This window comes from Oncorhynchus keta, chromosome 17, assembly GCF_023373465.1.
Source record: "Oncorhynchus keta strain PuntledgeMale-10-30-2019 chromosome 17, Oket_V2, whole genome shotgun sequence".
Lineage (NCBI taxonomy): Eukaryota > Metazoa > Chordata > Actinopteri > Salmoniformes > Salmonidae > Oncorhynchus > Oncorhynchus keta.
The window spans coordinates 8251827-8266999 of record NC_068437.1 but is presented as its reverse complement, the minus strand read 5'-3'; the positions used below and the strand labels follow the sequence as shown (position 1 = coordinate 8266999).

At 42.6% G+C, this 15173-nt stretch overlaps 1 protein-coding gene and 1 long non-coding RNA gene across 6 annotated transcripts in view; one reads left to right on the top strand and one right to left on the bottom strand.

Moving 5' to 3' along the window:
• The window catches only part of dgkzb (diacylglycerol kinase, zeta b), a 90614-nt gene that overhangs the window by 18998 nt on the left and 56443 nt on the right, over nt 1-15173 (bottom strand). For all 5 annotated transcript variants that reach the window (XM_035790531.2, XM_035790533.2, XM_035790529.2 and 2 more), the window contains exons 2-14: nt 11264-11372; nt 10806-10901; nt 9327-9404; nt 9173-9229; nt 7883-7951; nt 4674-4745; nt 4250-4366; nt 4033-4104; nt 3804-3899; nt 1329-1411; nt 1144-1204; nt 845-958; nt 291-431 (exon numbers count right to left, since the gene is read on the bottom strand). In XM_035790531.2, coding sequence (XP_035646424.1) covers nt 291-431; nt 845-958; nt 1144-1204; nt 1329-1411; nt 3804-3899; nt 4033-4104; nt 4250-4366; nt 4674-4745; nt 7883-7951; nt 9173-9229; nt 9327-9404; nt 10806-10901; nt 11264-11372 — 1165 coding nt within the window. The remainder of the gene's footprint in view (nt 1-290; nt 432-844; nt 959-1143; nt 1205-1328; nt 1412-3803; nt 3900-4032; nt 4105-4249; nt 4367-4673; nt 4746-7882; nt 7952-9172; nt 9230-9326; nt 9405-10805; nt 10902-11263; nt 11373-15173) is intronic.
• The window catches only part of LOC127908187 (uncharacterized), a 204259-nt gene continuing 192453 nt past the window's right edge, over nt 3368-15173 (top strand). The window contains exon 1 of the long non-coding RNA XR_008066239.1: nt 3368-3401. This is a non-coding gene — a long non-coding RNA (uncharacterized LOC127908187). The remainder of the gene's footprint in view (nt 3402-15173) is intronic.

Genomic DNA, 15173 nt, shown 5'->3' with positions numbered 1-15173 from the left:
TTTTTAGAAATCGCTAATGTTGCGTTATGGTAATGAGCTTGAGGCTGTAGTCACGATCCCGCATGCGGGATGGGGCGGACTAAGAGGGAGACTGATCATAGCATAGCATATACCGTCAAAAATATATTAAGCAATTACAAACGACATCCTTCAATCACATTTTATTTTAAAATGTTATGCTTGTGATGTCCTTATCTCTATGCAGAGACATAAAACAATGCAAATACTAATCGTAAAATTAGTCTATAAGCTTTTGACGACTGGTGTGAGACACTCTAAACTGAGTTAACCTTGTCTGTCTGGTGCTCGTCCTTCTCCTCCTGAACGGCCTCTGGGTTGGGCTCCACCAGGAGGTTCCAGCGATCCAACTGCACCACGTTCCCATCCTCCACATGAGACAGGATCTTAGACACTGGCTCATCAGTGTAACCCTGCGGGAAAAGACGAGAGAGGAATTTCACAAAAACATACATCCTCAATATCTAACTGAAATCATTTAAACAATATTGAAACAATACAACTTGTATTGTGTTAATCTAATTGCTGATGGTGTCTTTTCTTGCTACTGTGTCTCATTCCTCATTTTGCCTCTCTGATGACCCAAGACAGCCTATAGCCTAACAGCGATTCAATAGCCCATTATATTTTTAAGCAGTAAGACCCAAGGTGGTGTGGTATACGACCAATATACCACGGCTAATGGCTGTTCTTAACCACGACGCAACGCAGAGTGCCTGAATACAGCCCTTAGCCGTGGTATATTGGCCATATACCAAACTACACAGTTTATCATCTAGGATAAATCCCTAGTTCATGGAGTGGTTCCACACAGCCAGCCACTCACCCCTCCCCAGTTGAGAGTCCTGGCCAGGTCGTTCCCCGTCCCCAAGGGCAGGACAGCCACGGCAGGTGCAGGGTTCAACTGGAGCTGGTCCAGGACAGACAGGATCCAACCCACCTGGCAAACCAGGTAATTAGAACAAGAATTCACTTTCTGAATGGCACACGCCACAGTCAGAGGCAGACAGCGAACTATTCCCTCTACTTACAGTCCTTATATGCATTACGTTTCAGGATTTTCAAAAATGATTATTATATTAATTATAATATTACTAATATGAAGCGCTTATGTCTAGTACTCACTGTTCCATCCCCTCCACACGCCAAAATCCGCAGGTTGGGCACTTTGGAATACATTTCTAACCTTGAGGGATAAAAACACAACCGGCAGACTAATTAAAAACACAACAACTGCTTACGTTGTTATATCATTCTAAACATGACCAAACCGTTAAGGTTTGTGAATGCAGTCGTTGCGTGTTTCTTACCCCTCCTTGGGCCCTCCCTGGGTGAGGTCAAACACCTGTCGGGGGTTGAGGTACCACATGAACGACTGGATGATCTTGGCTCCCTGCAAAACAATAGACATGAGTGTAGCAGGGGTGATTTGGAACTACGGCTGTGGCGGTCATTGAATTTTGTCAGCCGGACAGTGTCATTAAAAATGACTGCCGGTCTCATGGTAGTTGACCATTAATTAACATAAACATGTTTAGCATCTCTGGGCTTCCACGCATACAAGCTGCCATTGGAACATCTACATTTTAAAAAGTCAAATAAATAAATGTAATACAGCCTATACCATCACAATAAAATAGATTAGGCCTATAAATCTAGGAATGTCATAGAAAACAAAACATAAGGGCTGCATGTTGATGTTAAAAATAAAAAAGACATTGTCCTCATCCTTCAGATTATTCAAAACCAATCACGTGTTCAGAAAGTGATTGGAGGGACAATAGAGCGCCGCGTACCAGACCATTAGCGAAGGCCGTTAACACATTTGGTAGACTATCCATCAGCGCCATTCATATGCAAAGTTTTGGATGGGATTACCGTGACCAATGTTCACAGGGATTTTACTATGTTATGAATTGTGACTGCTGGTGTGGCGGTAATACGGTCACCGCGACAGCCATATTTGGAATTCACGTGATGAGGTAGCCCTGTCAAAGTAGTAACACATATGTCGCTCTCTAACATAAAATACTTTACTGTAGAGGTTAAGCTGTTGGGTCGGGGGTCCCACAATGCATCAACATCATCAGTAATTCATTTCTACACTAAGGGATGTAGAAAGTGTAACTGACTTCAGCGTAAATCTCTCATTGACATCAATATAGTGCATTCGGAAAGTACCCCTTGACTTTTTACACATTTTGTTACGTTACAGCCTTGTTCAAAATTTGATTAAATAGGTATTTTTTATCATCAATCGACACACAATACCCCAAAACAACAAAGCAAAAACAGTTAACATTTTTGCTAATTTATCAAAAATAAAAAACTGAAATAGCACATTTACATAAGTATTCAGACCCTTTACTCAGTACTTTGTTGAAGCACCTTTGGCAGTAATTACAGCCTCAAGTCTTCTTGGGTATGGCTCTACAAGCTTGGCACACCTGTATTTGGGGAGTTTCTCCCATTCATCTCTGCAGATCCTCTCAAGTTCTGTCAGGTTGGACAGAGTTGCTGCACAGCTATTTTCAGATCTCTCCAGAAATGTTAGATCGGGTTCAAGTCTGGGCTCTGGCTAGGTGACTCAAGGACAGTCAGAGACTTGTCCCGAAGCCACTCCTGAGTTGTCTTGGCTGTGTGCTTAGGGTCATTGTCCTGATGGAAGGTGAACCTTCACCACAGTCTCAGGTCCAGAGAGCTCTGGAGCAGGTTTTCATCAATGATCTCTCTGTACTTTGCACCGTTCATCTTTCCCTTAATCCTGACTAGTCTCCCAGTCCCTGCTGCTGAAAAACTTCCCCACTGAATGATGCTGCCACCACCATGCTTCACCGTAGGGATGGTGTCAGGTTTCCTCCAGATGTGACGCTTGGCATTCAGGCCAAAGAGTTACATTTTGGTTTCATCAGACCAGAGCATCTTGTTTCTCATGGTCTGAGTCCTTCAGGTGCCTTTTGGCAAACTCCAAGCGGGCTGTCATGTGCCTTTTACTGAGGAGTGTGGCTTCCGTCCGGCCACTCTACCCTAAAGGCCTGATTGGTGGAATGCTGCAGAGACGGTTGTCCTTCTGGAAGGTTCTCCCATCTCCTCAGAGGAACTCTGGAGCTCTGCTAGATTGACCATCAGGTTCTTGGTCACCTCCCTGACCAAGGCCCTTCTCCCCCAATTGCTCAGTTTGCCCAGGCGGCCAGCTCTAGGAAGAATGTTGGTGGTTCCAAACTTCTTCCATTTTAGAATGATGGAGGCCACTGTGTTCTTTTGGTACCCTTCTTCAGATCTGTGCCGGCACAATCCTGTCTCGGAGCTCTACGGACAATTCCTTCGACCTCATGGCTTGGTCTGACATGCACTGTCAACTGTGGGACCTTATATAGACAGGTGTGTGCCTTTCCAAATCATGTCCAATCAATTGCATTTATCACAGGTGGACTCCAATCAAGTTGTAGAAACATCTCAAGGATGATCAATGTAGACAGGATGCACCTGAGCTCAATTTCGAGTCTCATAGCAAAAGCGTCTAAAAACTTGTGTGAATTATATATATTTTTTTTATAGATTTGCAAAAATGTATAAAAACCTTCACATTTTCATTATGGTGATTGTGTGTAGATTGACGAGGAATGTTTTATTTAATCAATTTTAGAATAAGGCTGTAACTTACCAAAATGTGGAAAAAGCCAAGGGGTCTGAATACTTTATGAATGCACTGTATGTTTGAGTTGTGTGGACAAATCCCCATACACAGTGATTTCAAGGGAGCTGTGGACATTGAGCAAACTCACCTGGTTGCCTCCACTTTTGGGGTTGACGAACACCAGCAGAGGTTTCATGAGTTGTGAGGGAACAGGCTTTACTATGAAGGGCTTCCATCGACCATCCTGGAGCAGAGAAAACAGTCGAGACACAAAGATCGCCGCCTCTGTTATCTCAATGTTCTCATCATCAAATTAGATAACTTAAGAGGACATTATCATAATCACAATATTTATATGTTAATACGATTTTCCTTACCTCTACTACCTTCTTACTCGGCTTTCCTTTCAGAGATGTGCGTTTCTTCTTTTTACTTGATTTTAATGATGTCTGAGGAGACAAAACAAATACATCCATTGAATCAACATAACTGTGTGTGTGTGTGTGTGTGTGTGTGTGTGCGTGTGCGTGTGCGTGTGCGTGTGCGTGTGCGTGTGTGTGTGTGTGTGTGTGTGTGTGTTGATCATTGCAGTACCTGTGGTTTGCGGACTCGGATGATCCAGGTGGGCGGCACTATGACGGAGGCGTGAGCTCCCAGCGAGCAAGGCTCCTCGATCTGCTGCAGCATGAAGCACGTCACCTTGTTGTGATACTGGACCGAGGAGAGACAACAATCAATAACCATACCAAAGTTACCAAAGTCAGGATACACAACTCCACTCTCTGCTCCAAACTGAAATATCCATCTCAAACTTTCCCCTTGGCCTTAACCTTTCTATGTTTGCAGGACTGTAAGGTGGAAGAAACCAAGTGGAAGCTCGACCACTAAACTGTGTATACCTATCCAGACCCTTCTGATGTGCAAACATCGGAGAGTTAGGGCCAAGGGAAAAGGGTTGGGTGTGAATAGGGACCATACTTTTAACAGTTGATACAGCCTATGGACTACGGGTACTTACTGCCTGTTTGCACCAAGAACAGCTGATTGCAACAATCTCTTTACTATGGAATGAGAACTTCTGTTGAAAACCCTGTAGAGGAATAAGTAACATTTTACAAATTTGCGTTGACAGCTCTTAATGGTTTGCAGTACTTGAGTATATGTAGAGCTGGGGTGTCAAACTCCTTCCACGGAGGGCCAAGTGTCTGCAGGCTTTTGTTTTTCCCATTCAATTAAACCCGAGACTACCGGGTGTGCGGAGTTCCTTACTAATTAGTGACCTTAATTCCTTTAATCAAGTACAAGGGTGGAGCAAAAACCCGCAGCCACTCGGTTGAATTTGACACCTGTGCTGAATAGTGAGCTCCAAAAGTATTGGGACAGTGACAAATGTTTTGTTGTTTTGGCTCCAGAAATGTGGATTTGAAATTATAATGACTATGAGGTTAAAGTGCAGACTGTCAGCTTTAATTTGAGGGTATTTTCATCCATATCAGGTGAACCATTTAGAAGTTACAGTACTTTTTGTACATAGTCCCCAAATTTATAGGGGACCAAAGGTATTGGAACAAATGCACTTATATGTGTATTAAAGTACTCAAAAGGTTTAGTATTTGGTACCACATGCCTAGCACGCAATGATTACATCAAGCTTGTGACTCTACATGATTATAGATAGTCCTGAATCAGGGGTACTCGCAATGCCGTTGCGGGTACGTCAAATAGAAATGTGATTCACATTTTAAAAAAATATTTAAAACATATATTTGTTAAAAATAAAAAAAATCTTTCACATTTTTAAACAGTACATTTCTATTTTCCAACTGGGCTATACATTTGGGTGAGGTTTTTTTCTCACCTGAGTAGCCTCGTTTCACTGCCAAAAATGTAATTTATCCCGAAATAACAACACAATGTCAAATATAGGTAGTCTAGTCAAATAATTAACATCCAATCACATAAACCGTTACTCTCTCACAGGAAACCTTTATTCTTGCGCAGACATTTAGAAACGACACGTTATAATTAGAAAAATAAGCCACGGGAATTTTTGGAGCGAGAATAAAGATGACTTTCGAGTAGTAAGACATGTATAAAAGCAACAGATACCATTAATAAGAAGGGGCTAGAAGCGTCTGATATGGTGAGCTACTGAGTGGCTAGGACAGGCAAGCCCCGTACTATTGTGGAGGTCTTAAGTCTCCCTGCTGCTGCGGATATGGCTGGGACAATGCTGGGGGAAAATGCCCAAAAGAGTCAACAGAATGCCTTCATCAAACACTGTTTCACGACGCATCAGTGACATGGAAGGAGATGTTTTGAAACAATTTTTGGTCCCCTAAAATGAAGGGACTATGTACAAAAAGTGCTGTAATTTCGGTTCACCCGATATGGATGAAAATACCCTCAAATTAAAGCTGACAGTCTGCACTTTAACCTCATAGTATCATTTCAATCTAAAGTGCTGGAGTACAGAGCCAAAACAACAAAAAATGTGTCACTGTCCCAATACTTTTTGACTTCTCCACATTTTGTGTTACAGCCTGAATTCAAAACAGATTAAATATTTTTTTTCTCTCTCACCCATCTCCTCACAATAACAAAGTAAAAACATGTTTTTCGAAATTTGTGCATATTTATTATACATTAAATATATAAATATTTAATTTAGATAAGTATTCACACCTCTGAGTCAATATTTGTTAGAATCACCTTTGGCAGCGATTACAGATGTGAGTCTTTCTGGGTAAGTATCTAAGAGCTTTGCACATCTGGATTGTATAATATGTGCACGTTTCTTTAAATTCTTCAAGCTCTGTCAAGTTGGTAGTTGATCATTGCAAGACAGACATTTTCCAGTATTGCCATAGATTTTCAATCAGATTTAAGTCAAAACTGTAACTAGGCCACTCTGGAACTTTCTATGTTGCCATGGTAAGCAACTTCAGTGTATATTTGTCCTTGCGTTTTATGTTATAGTCCTGCTTATTGATACCTTTTTCTCCCAGTGTCTGTTGGAAAGCAGACATATCCAGGTTTCTCTGTTTCACAATATTCCATTTATTTTTATCCTAAAAAAAACTCCCTAGTCCTTGCCATTGACAAGCATACCCATAACATGATGCAGCCACCACCATGCTTGAAAATATGAAGAGAGGTACTCATTGACGTGTTGTGTTGGATTTGCCCTAAACATAACACTTTGTATTCTGGATTAAAGTTTTTTTTAAAATTGCAGTTTTACTTTAGTGCCTTATTGCAATCAGGAAGCATGTTTTGGAATAGTTTTATTCGGTACAGGCTTCCTTCTTTTCACCCTGTCATTTAGGTTAGTATTGTAGAGTAATACACTGTTGTAGATACATCCTCAGTTTTTGCCTATAACATCCATTACACTCTGTAACTGTTTTAACGTCACCATTGGTGAAATCCCTCAGCGGTTTCCTTCCTCTCCGGCAACTGAGTTAGGAAGGACGCCTGTATCTCTGTAGTGACTGGATTTATTGATACACCATCCAAAGTGTAATTAATAACTTCACCATGCTCAAAAGGATATTCAATGTCTGCTTTTTTTTACCCATCTACCAATAAGTGCCCTTCATTGAGCGGCAGGGTAGCCTAGTGGTTAGAGTGTTGGACTAGTAACCGGAAGGTTGCAAGTTCAAACCCCCGAGCTGACAAGGTACAAATATGTCGTTCTGCCCCTGAACAGTTCACTGTTCCTAGGCCATCATTGAAAATAAGAATTTGTTCTTAACTGACTTGCCAAGTTAAATAAAGGTACAATTTTAAAAAAAAATGTTTTATTGGAAACCCTCCCTGGTCTTTGTAGTTGAATCTGTGCTTGAAATTAACTGCACGACTGAGGAACCTTACAGATAATTCTATGTGTAGGGTACAGAGATGGGGTAGTCATAAAAAAATCATGGTAAACAGTATTATTGCACTCAGAGAGAGCCCATGTGACTTGTTAAGCACATTTTTTTCCTGAACTTATTTAGGTTTGCCATAACAAAGGAGATGAATTAAGACTTTTCAGCTTTTCATTTTTAATTGATTTGTAAAAACAAATGGGGTACTGTGTGTAGGCCAGTGACACAAAATCTCATTTTAATATATTTTAAATTCAAACTGTAACATAACAAAATGTGGGAAAAGTCAAGGGGTGTGCATCATTTCTGAAGGCACTGTTTGTGAATATATGGTTGGTGAATGGTTCTCACTGACCTTCCCACACTGTCGACACTTCCCAGTCTGGCGCCTCCTGTGGACCCAATGGTGACGGACAACGTTGGGCTGGAATTTAGGAAACATTGTTGAATCACATAACAAATCGTGATGCACTGAAATTGAAATGGACTAAAGTAGACTGATCGCTGCCTGCACCCGCATGCCCGACTAGCATCACCACACTGGATGGTTCCGACCTTGAATATGTGGACACCTATAAGTACCTAGGTGTCTGGCTAGACTGCAAACTCTCCTTCCAGACCCATATCAAACATCTCCAATCGAAAATCAAATCAAGAGTCGGCTTTCTATTGCGCAACAAAGCCTCCTTCACTCACGCTGCCAAGCTTACCCTAGTAAAACTGACTATCCTACCGATCCTCGACTTCGGCGATGTCATCTACAAAACTGCTTCCAACACTCTTCTCAGCAAACTGGATGCAGTTTATCACAGTGCCATCCGTTTTGTCACTAAAGCACCTTATACTACCCACCACTGCGACTTGTATGCTCTAGTCGGCTGGCCCTCGCTACATATTCGTCGCCAGACCCACTGGCTCCAGGTCATCTACAAGGCCATGCTAGGCAAAGCTCCGCCTTATCTCAGCTCACTGGTCACGATGGCAACACCCATCCGTAGCACGCGCTCCAGCAGGTGTATCTCATTGATCATCCCTAAAGCCAACACCTCATTCGGCCGCCTTTCGTTCCAGTACTCTGCTGCCTGTGACTGGAACGAATTGCAAAAATCGCTGAAGTTGGAGACTTTTATCTCCTCACCAACTTCAAACATCAGCTATCTGAGCAGCTAACCGATCGCTGCAGCTGTACATAATCTATTGGTAAATAGCCTACCCATTTTCACCTACCTCATCCCCACAGTTTTTATTTATTTACTTTTCTGCTCTTTTGCACACCAATATCTCTACCTGTACATGATCATCTGATCATTTATCACTCCAGTGTTAATCTGCAATATTGTAATTATTCGCCTACCTCCTCATGCCTTTTGCACACATTGTATATAGACTCCCCTTTTTTTCTCTACTGTGTTATTGACTTGTTAATTGTTTACTCCATGTGTAACTCTGTGTTGTCTGTTCACACTGCTATGCTTTATCTTGGCCAGGTCGCAGTTGCAAATGAGAACCTGTTCTCAACTAGCCTACCTGGTTAAATAAAGGTGAAATAAAAAATAGAAAAAAGTGAGACAGAAATACAGTCAAAGAACAAATAACTTGGAGAGAAACAAAGAATAAGTGGTGCAGGGACCAGAAAGATACTGACCTCTCGAACATTTCGAGATCCGGGTTCCCTAAACGATGGCTTACATCTAAAGTTGATCTGTGGAGAGAAAATACAACATCGTTGGTCAAAAACATAAATATTCCTGGTTATGTTGTATAAGTATAATCTAATAATTGATTAAGTTTATAGTCACCTTTTCTAGCTGCTCGATACACATGGTGTGGACTGCTATTTTGCAGCCAGCACATTTCTTCCTCGCCACTGACTTTTGCTGTGGTAGAATCACAGAGATAATATTTCACTTTATTTGGCCAATGCTAATAATAAACCAGATGGTAATTCTCATGAAGAAAAATTGTGTGACTTGCTTCAGCTCTTTAAAAGTATGTTTTTCAGCTCATTAAACATTTACATGTTGTGTTTTTTGTCCAGTGTAGTTTAATTGGACAAGGAGCAGGACCATTTTGAATAGCTACCTCTGTATTGCTATGGTTCTCATTCAAACCCCTGTTCATTTATGCACATTTTTGTATGGCTATAGTTCAAATAGTAGTTGTAATATCAGACATATTTTACCAGTCTATGGCCCTTATTTGCCATTGAAATGTATTGGTATCCATAGCAATGGCTCCATTTGTGCTGCTCGATAACAAGACTATAGAGCTGTTAGCTGACATTAGCTTGCTATTGTCACGCTAAACCACTGGTTCTCAATCCTGGTCCTGGGGACCCAAAGGGGTGCACAATGTTGTTTTTGCCCTAGCACTACACAGCTGATTCAAATTATAAACTCATCAAAAGGCTTTGATTTGAATCAGGTGTGTACTGTTGGGGCAAGAACAAAACTGTGCACCCCTTTGGGTCCCCAGGACCAGGATTGAGAACCACTACTCTAAACTATTGATTGGTAGAAGATACTTTTGTTATGGTTTCAGATTTGAATAACAGAAGTAGACCAAGATGTCATACCTCTCTAACTTTTTGCCTAACTTGTTGGGAAAATGGTAAAAATATCAGTTGTTTATAAAAAGTTTGAGAAAATGTTGATGTGGTTAAATTTTTTTACTGATTTAAGATTTGAATAGCAGAGAAGTAGAGAAAGATTTAATATTCTCTAACCTTTTGTCTAACTTGTTTCGGGAAAGTGGTCAAAGGAGTTGTTTTTGTGTCAGAAGTTGCATTGTTGCATTCACAGTGAATGGAAAGTTGGAAGTTGTGATCTCACAATGGAAGCTTTAGAACGTTGAAGAAATCCCATGAAAGCGGATGAAGTTTAATAAAAATGTAAAAACTATAAATAGTATCAAATAGCTGTATACAAGCACACTATTCCAGTCCAGTCTGCACATTTTACATTTTGAACGGTGTTTCTAGTTTAAACTGTATGAGGATAAGTGTTGCAAAAAATAATAACTATAAGTCAGCAATATGTGCTACAATATTTTAAAGTGTGGCTGATTTTGCACACTACACTAATAAATCATTAGACAACATATTCTATTGACAATGTACCCAAAAGAATGCTGCAATAACGTACTACTGTAACAGTCTCAATAATCTAAAATACACTTTTATAAACGATACCATGCAGATTAGTCTTTCTGTGAATAACAGAGGGTGCTCAAACACATTATTTCGTCCCTAGTGCAGTTCAGTTGCAGTGAAGGCTCACCATTGTCTTTGTGACGCAGTACTGCTCTCCAACGTAACAGACGTCTCCTGAGACACTGGTCTCAAACCAGATATGGTCCCCAAACTGGGCATTATCCTGGGAGGACAGAGAATATAGTATGGAAGTAATTTAGGTTGGACAAATGTCACCAGTTTTCAGTTTTTATCTCAGATGAAAATGCTACTGTATATTTGGTTGGGCAGCGACCCCCATTTCACCTCTTTTGTCTCATTTCACCTCTTTTTGTCTCCGCAAATAGATATGTCTAAAACCTGTGTGAACACACACAACTAAGCAAATCTTCACCATAGCATTTCTGTTGTTCAAAATCTGGTTGTTGAGGTTCCATGAGGACAACGTAACAAGAAAAGGCCCAATTGTGCTATTTCTGGAATCTCTGCTGTAGCGGCCTTGAATGGGACCTTTCTAAACCATTATACACCGGAGGCTATACTCACACTCCAGTCGACAGTGTTGCAGTTCTCTCGAAGTGGGTCAGTCTTGCCTGGGGCTGAGGCGCTGGGCTGGGCTGCCAAGTGTTGGAGGCCTGACTTAGCGATAGCTTTCCTGAAACAAAACAATAAATAATCTGGCCTTTTAAAAGGTTCTGCAGTACAGTACAACACCCAAGGCTGTGCTTTTAAACCAAATGTAAAAAAAATTGCAAGCAGCCGAGAAATGCATTCAGTTAGCTTGAGGTGAAACTATTTCACCATCCTGTACATTGAATGGACTTCATCAATTGACCCTTCAGATATCCAATGAAGTATTCATCAACATATACATTTGATCAAACCACTGAAACACATTTATAAGCATTATACTCTGTGTGTGTGTGTGTGTGTGTGTGTGTGTGTGTGTGTGTGTGTGTGTGTGTGTGTGTGTGTGTGTGTGTGTGTGTGTGTGTGTGTGTGTGTGTGTGTGTGTGTGTGTGTGTGTGTGCCCATGTGTGCATGTGGGTTTTCAAGAGCAGAAAACACACTAGATCTTCCTCCTCAGCCATTATACAAACATTTTCGACCGACACTAGTGATAGTCAGTCCGTTCGTCACTATCGAGACCTTTGTCTCAGGCCCTTCCGCCTATAAGACTGGTAGAGAGACTAGCAATGCTAACTAGGAGATCAATGCTGTATCAGTGTTACTCAGCTCCAACCAGCTAGCGCTACTTTGTTAGCGGTGTCACTATTGAGGTAGCTCTGTGGAGGTTGTCATTATGGACTGGGGAATGAGAATGACAGGACAGCACATACAGTGAGGAGAACAAGTATTTGATACACTGCCGATTTTGCAAGTTTTCCTACTTACAAAGCATGAAGAGGTCTGTCATTTTTATCATAGGTACACTTCAACTGTGAGAGACGGAATCTAAAACAAAATCCAGAAAATCACATTGTATGATTTTTAAGTAATTAATTTGCATTTTGTTGCATGACATAAGTATTTGATACATCAGAAAAGCAGAACTTAATATTTGGTACAGAAACCTTTGTTTGCAGTTACAGAGATCATACGTTTCCTGTAGTTCTTGACCAGGTTTGCACACACTGCAGCAGGGATTTTGGCCCACTCCTCCATACAGACCTTCTCCAGATCCTTCAGGTTTCGGGGCTGTCGCTGGGCAATATGGACTTTCAGTTCCCTCCAAAGATTTTCTATTGGGTTCAGGTCTGGAGACTGGCTAGGCCACTCCAGGACCTTGAGATGCTTTATACGGAGCCACTCCTTAGTTGCCCTGGCTATGTGTTTCGGGTCGTTGTCATGCTGGAAGACCCAACCACGACCCATCTTCAATGCTCTTACTGAGGGAAGGAGGTTGTTGGCCAAGATCTCGCGATACATGGCCACCTCCATGCTTCACGGTTAGGATGGTGTTCTTGGGGTTGTACTCATCCTTCTTCTTCCTCCAAACACGCGAGTGGAGTTTAGACCAAAAAGCTCTATTTTTGTCTCATCAGACTACTAATACAGGTAATGAGTGGAGAACAGGAGGGATTCTTAATGAAAAACTAACAGGTCTGTGAGAGCTGGAATTCTTACTGGTTTGTAGGTGATCAAATACTTATGTCATGCAATAAAATGCTAATTCATTACTTAAAAATCATACAATGTGATTTTCTGGATTTTTGTTTTAGATTCCATCTCTCACAGTTTAAGTGTACCTGTGATAGAAATTACAGACCTCTACATGCTTTGTAAGTTGGAAAACCTGCTAAAATCGGCAGTGTATCAAATACTTGTTCTCCCCACTGTATGAGGAGTACATCTGATATGGGGTAGGTTCATTATAGCATAAGAACTTGAGACTATTTGTTAGTATTTAAACAAAATAGGTGGTCTCTGGGAGCTTTTGGATAGGCCTAACCTATTTCACAAATGTTTGCCTTAGAAAATATCACCACAGGACGACCAACACACATTTCTCAACAACCGATCACAAAAAAACACAATGTTCCTCCTCAAATTAAAAGGACAGTGAGATAGTACTATCACAAAACAAGACAAAGCAGCTTGCTACCACAGATTCACTCAGGAGTTACGATGGAAGAACTCTAACAAAGATGGGACCCTGTCTGATGGAGGTAATGGACTACATACAGAAGGAACCCACTCCATGTCTCCAGCCGGGGGTCGTAGTAGGCCCCCAGGGCAGAGCTGAGTGAACCTGCTGAGTGGCTCCTGCAGAAGACGGGGTGGCTGAGGTAGACGGTTGAGCTCCGGCGGTTGGGCAGTGGATGCCCCCTCCCTGGCCAGGGGCTGCCTGCTTTAGAGATGGTAGCGATTCGCCGCTGCCTTATCTGTCTGGAGCGCCCACGGTAGCGGCCGTATGGCGTGGCCTCACCCGGCGAGAGACGGGACGAGTTTCTCCGCAGGCAGCGGGGGGCGCGTATGAGGGGACGAGATGAGGAGACTCTCTCGGCCACCACCCCCAGCGGCGACGGGGAATGTTGGGTAAGCCACCAGGAAGTGTCCTCTATTTCCCTGTCGGAAACGTCAACCTCCTCCACTACTTCAGCCTGGTGCTGGAGCTCCTCGTCGGGGTCGAAGAGCTGGCTGTCCTCGGAAAGGCTGTGGTCGTCGTTGTTGCTGTCGCCGTCTGAGTGTAGGGTGCTGGAGCGGGACAGGTCCCTGCTGCCACCTCCACTGCCCCTCATCTCCACCTGCTGCTCCCCAGCTGGCAGGAATAGGTTCCCCCTTCCCCCGCCCTCCTCCTCCTCAGTCATCTGGATAAGGCTGGCCAGCAGCATCGAGGGCCCCAGCAGGTGCGTGTCGATGGTGCGCAGCTTGCGGTGGCGCACAGCGAAGCGCGGGTTCATGCTGAGCGTGGTGGTACTTGAGCGTCTCCGGACATGGCTGCTGGAGGATGACTTGGAGTAGGATGATTTGGCATAGCCGGCCACCTTGGCCAGCCGGCCGCCCCCCGTGCAGCAACCCCCCGCCAGCGGGAGCTCCTGTAGCTGCACGCTGGAGCGGCGCCGTTGGGCCAGAACGGCTGAGGGGAGGCCAACTCTAGAGCGCCGGCGAGCCTTACTGGTCGGCACGGCAACACTGGGGCGGCGGTTACTGCAGCAATAGTCCAGCTCCACCTCTTCCTCGTCCCGCGAGCCCGTCTCCTTCCTCTTAAAGTGGCGGCGGAAAAAGGTATCCATGGTAGCCTGAGGGAGATACTGCCCTTTTTTAAATACTCCTTTGTGGCTGTTGGTGCAGAAATGAGTCCATAAGCTTGGGTTACAGAATTAGACACCACCACCTACTGCTATCTTAAGAAAGCAATACTGTGTGCATGGGTATATAATACCAGTGAGAAAAAAGCAATAAGAAGGGCATCGTTATATGAACTGGAGGAAGTTAAGTCATACTTGCCTGTTTCTGAAATAGATCATAGATATATGAAGACCTTTCAGTGTCCATTACGCAGTCATACTATATTATTTGATACGTGTTGGGATTATAAGTAATCGTAGAAAGAAATATATATGGACAGGTCGTCTCAACTGAACCGGATATATCTGGGTCTAACTGGGTTCGTTCCATGACTGCACCCCTTTTGATTTGAATGAAACCTTTCATACATGTTAGTCCATGGTGGAAGTTGTCACAAGGTGACTTTTTGTAATGATAAAACATACAAGAGGTAGAGGTGCTTAAAGTTGACACATTTTGCATAGGGCAATTCCACGATAAGGGTTTGAAAAAATCTCTCTTGGTTATTGAACTCCAGTAATTGAAATGGATTTACACCCGGTAACATAATTGCAGTAACGATTTCATCATGGGTCCCTGATCTGTACTACACAGAAATGCATAATCATGGATCATTGTCATTCTTTTCAAAAATCAAATCAAATGTTATTTGTCACATACACAT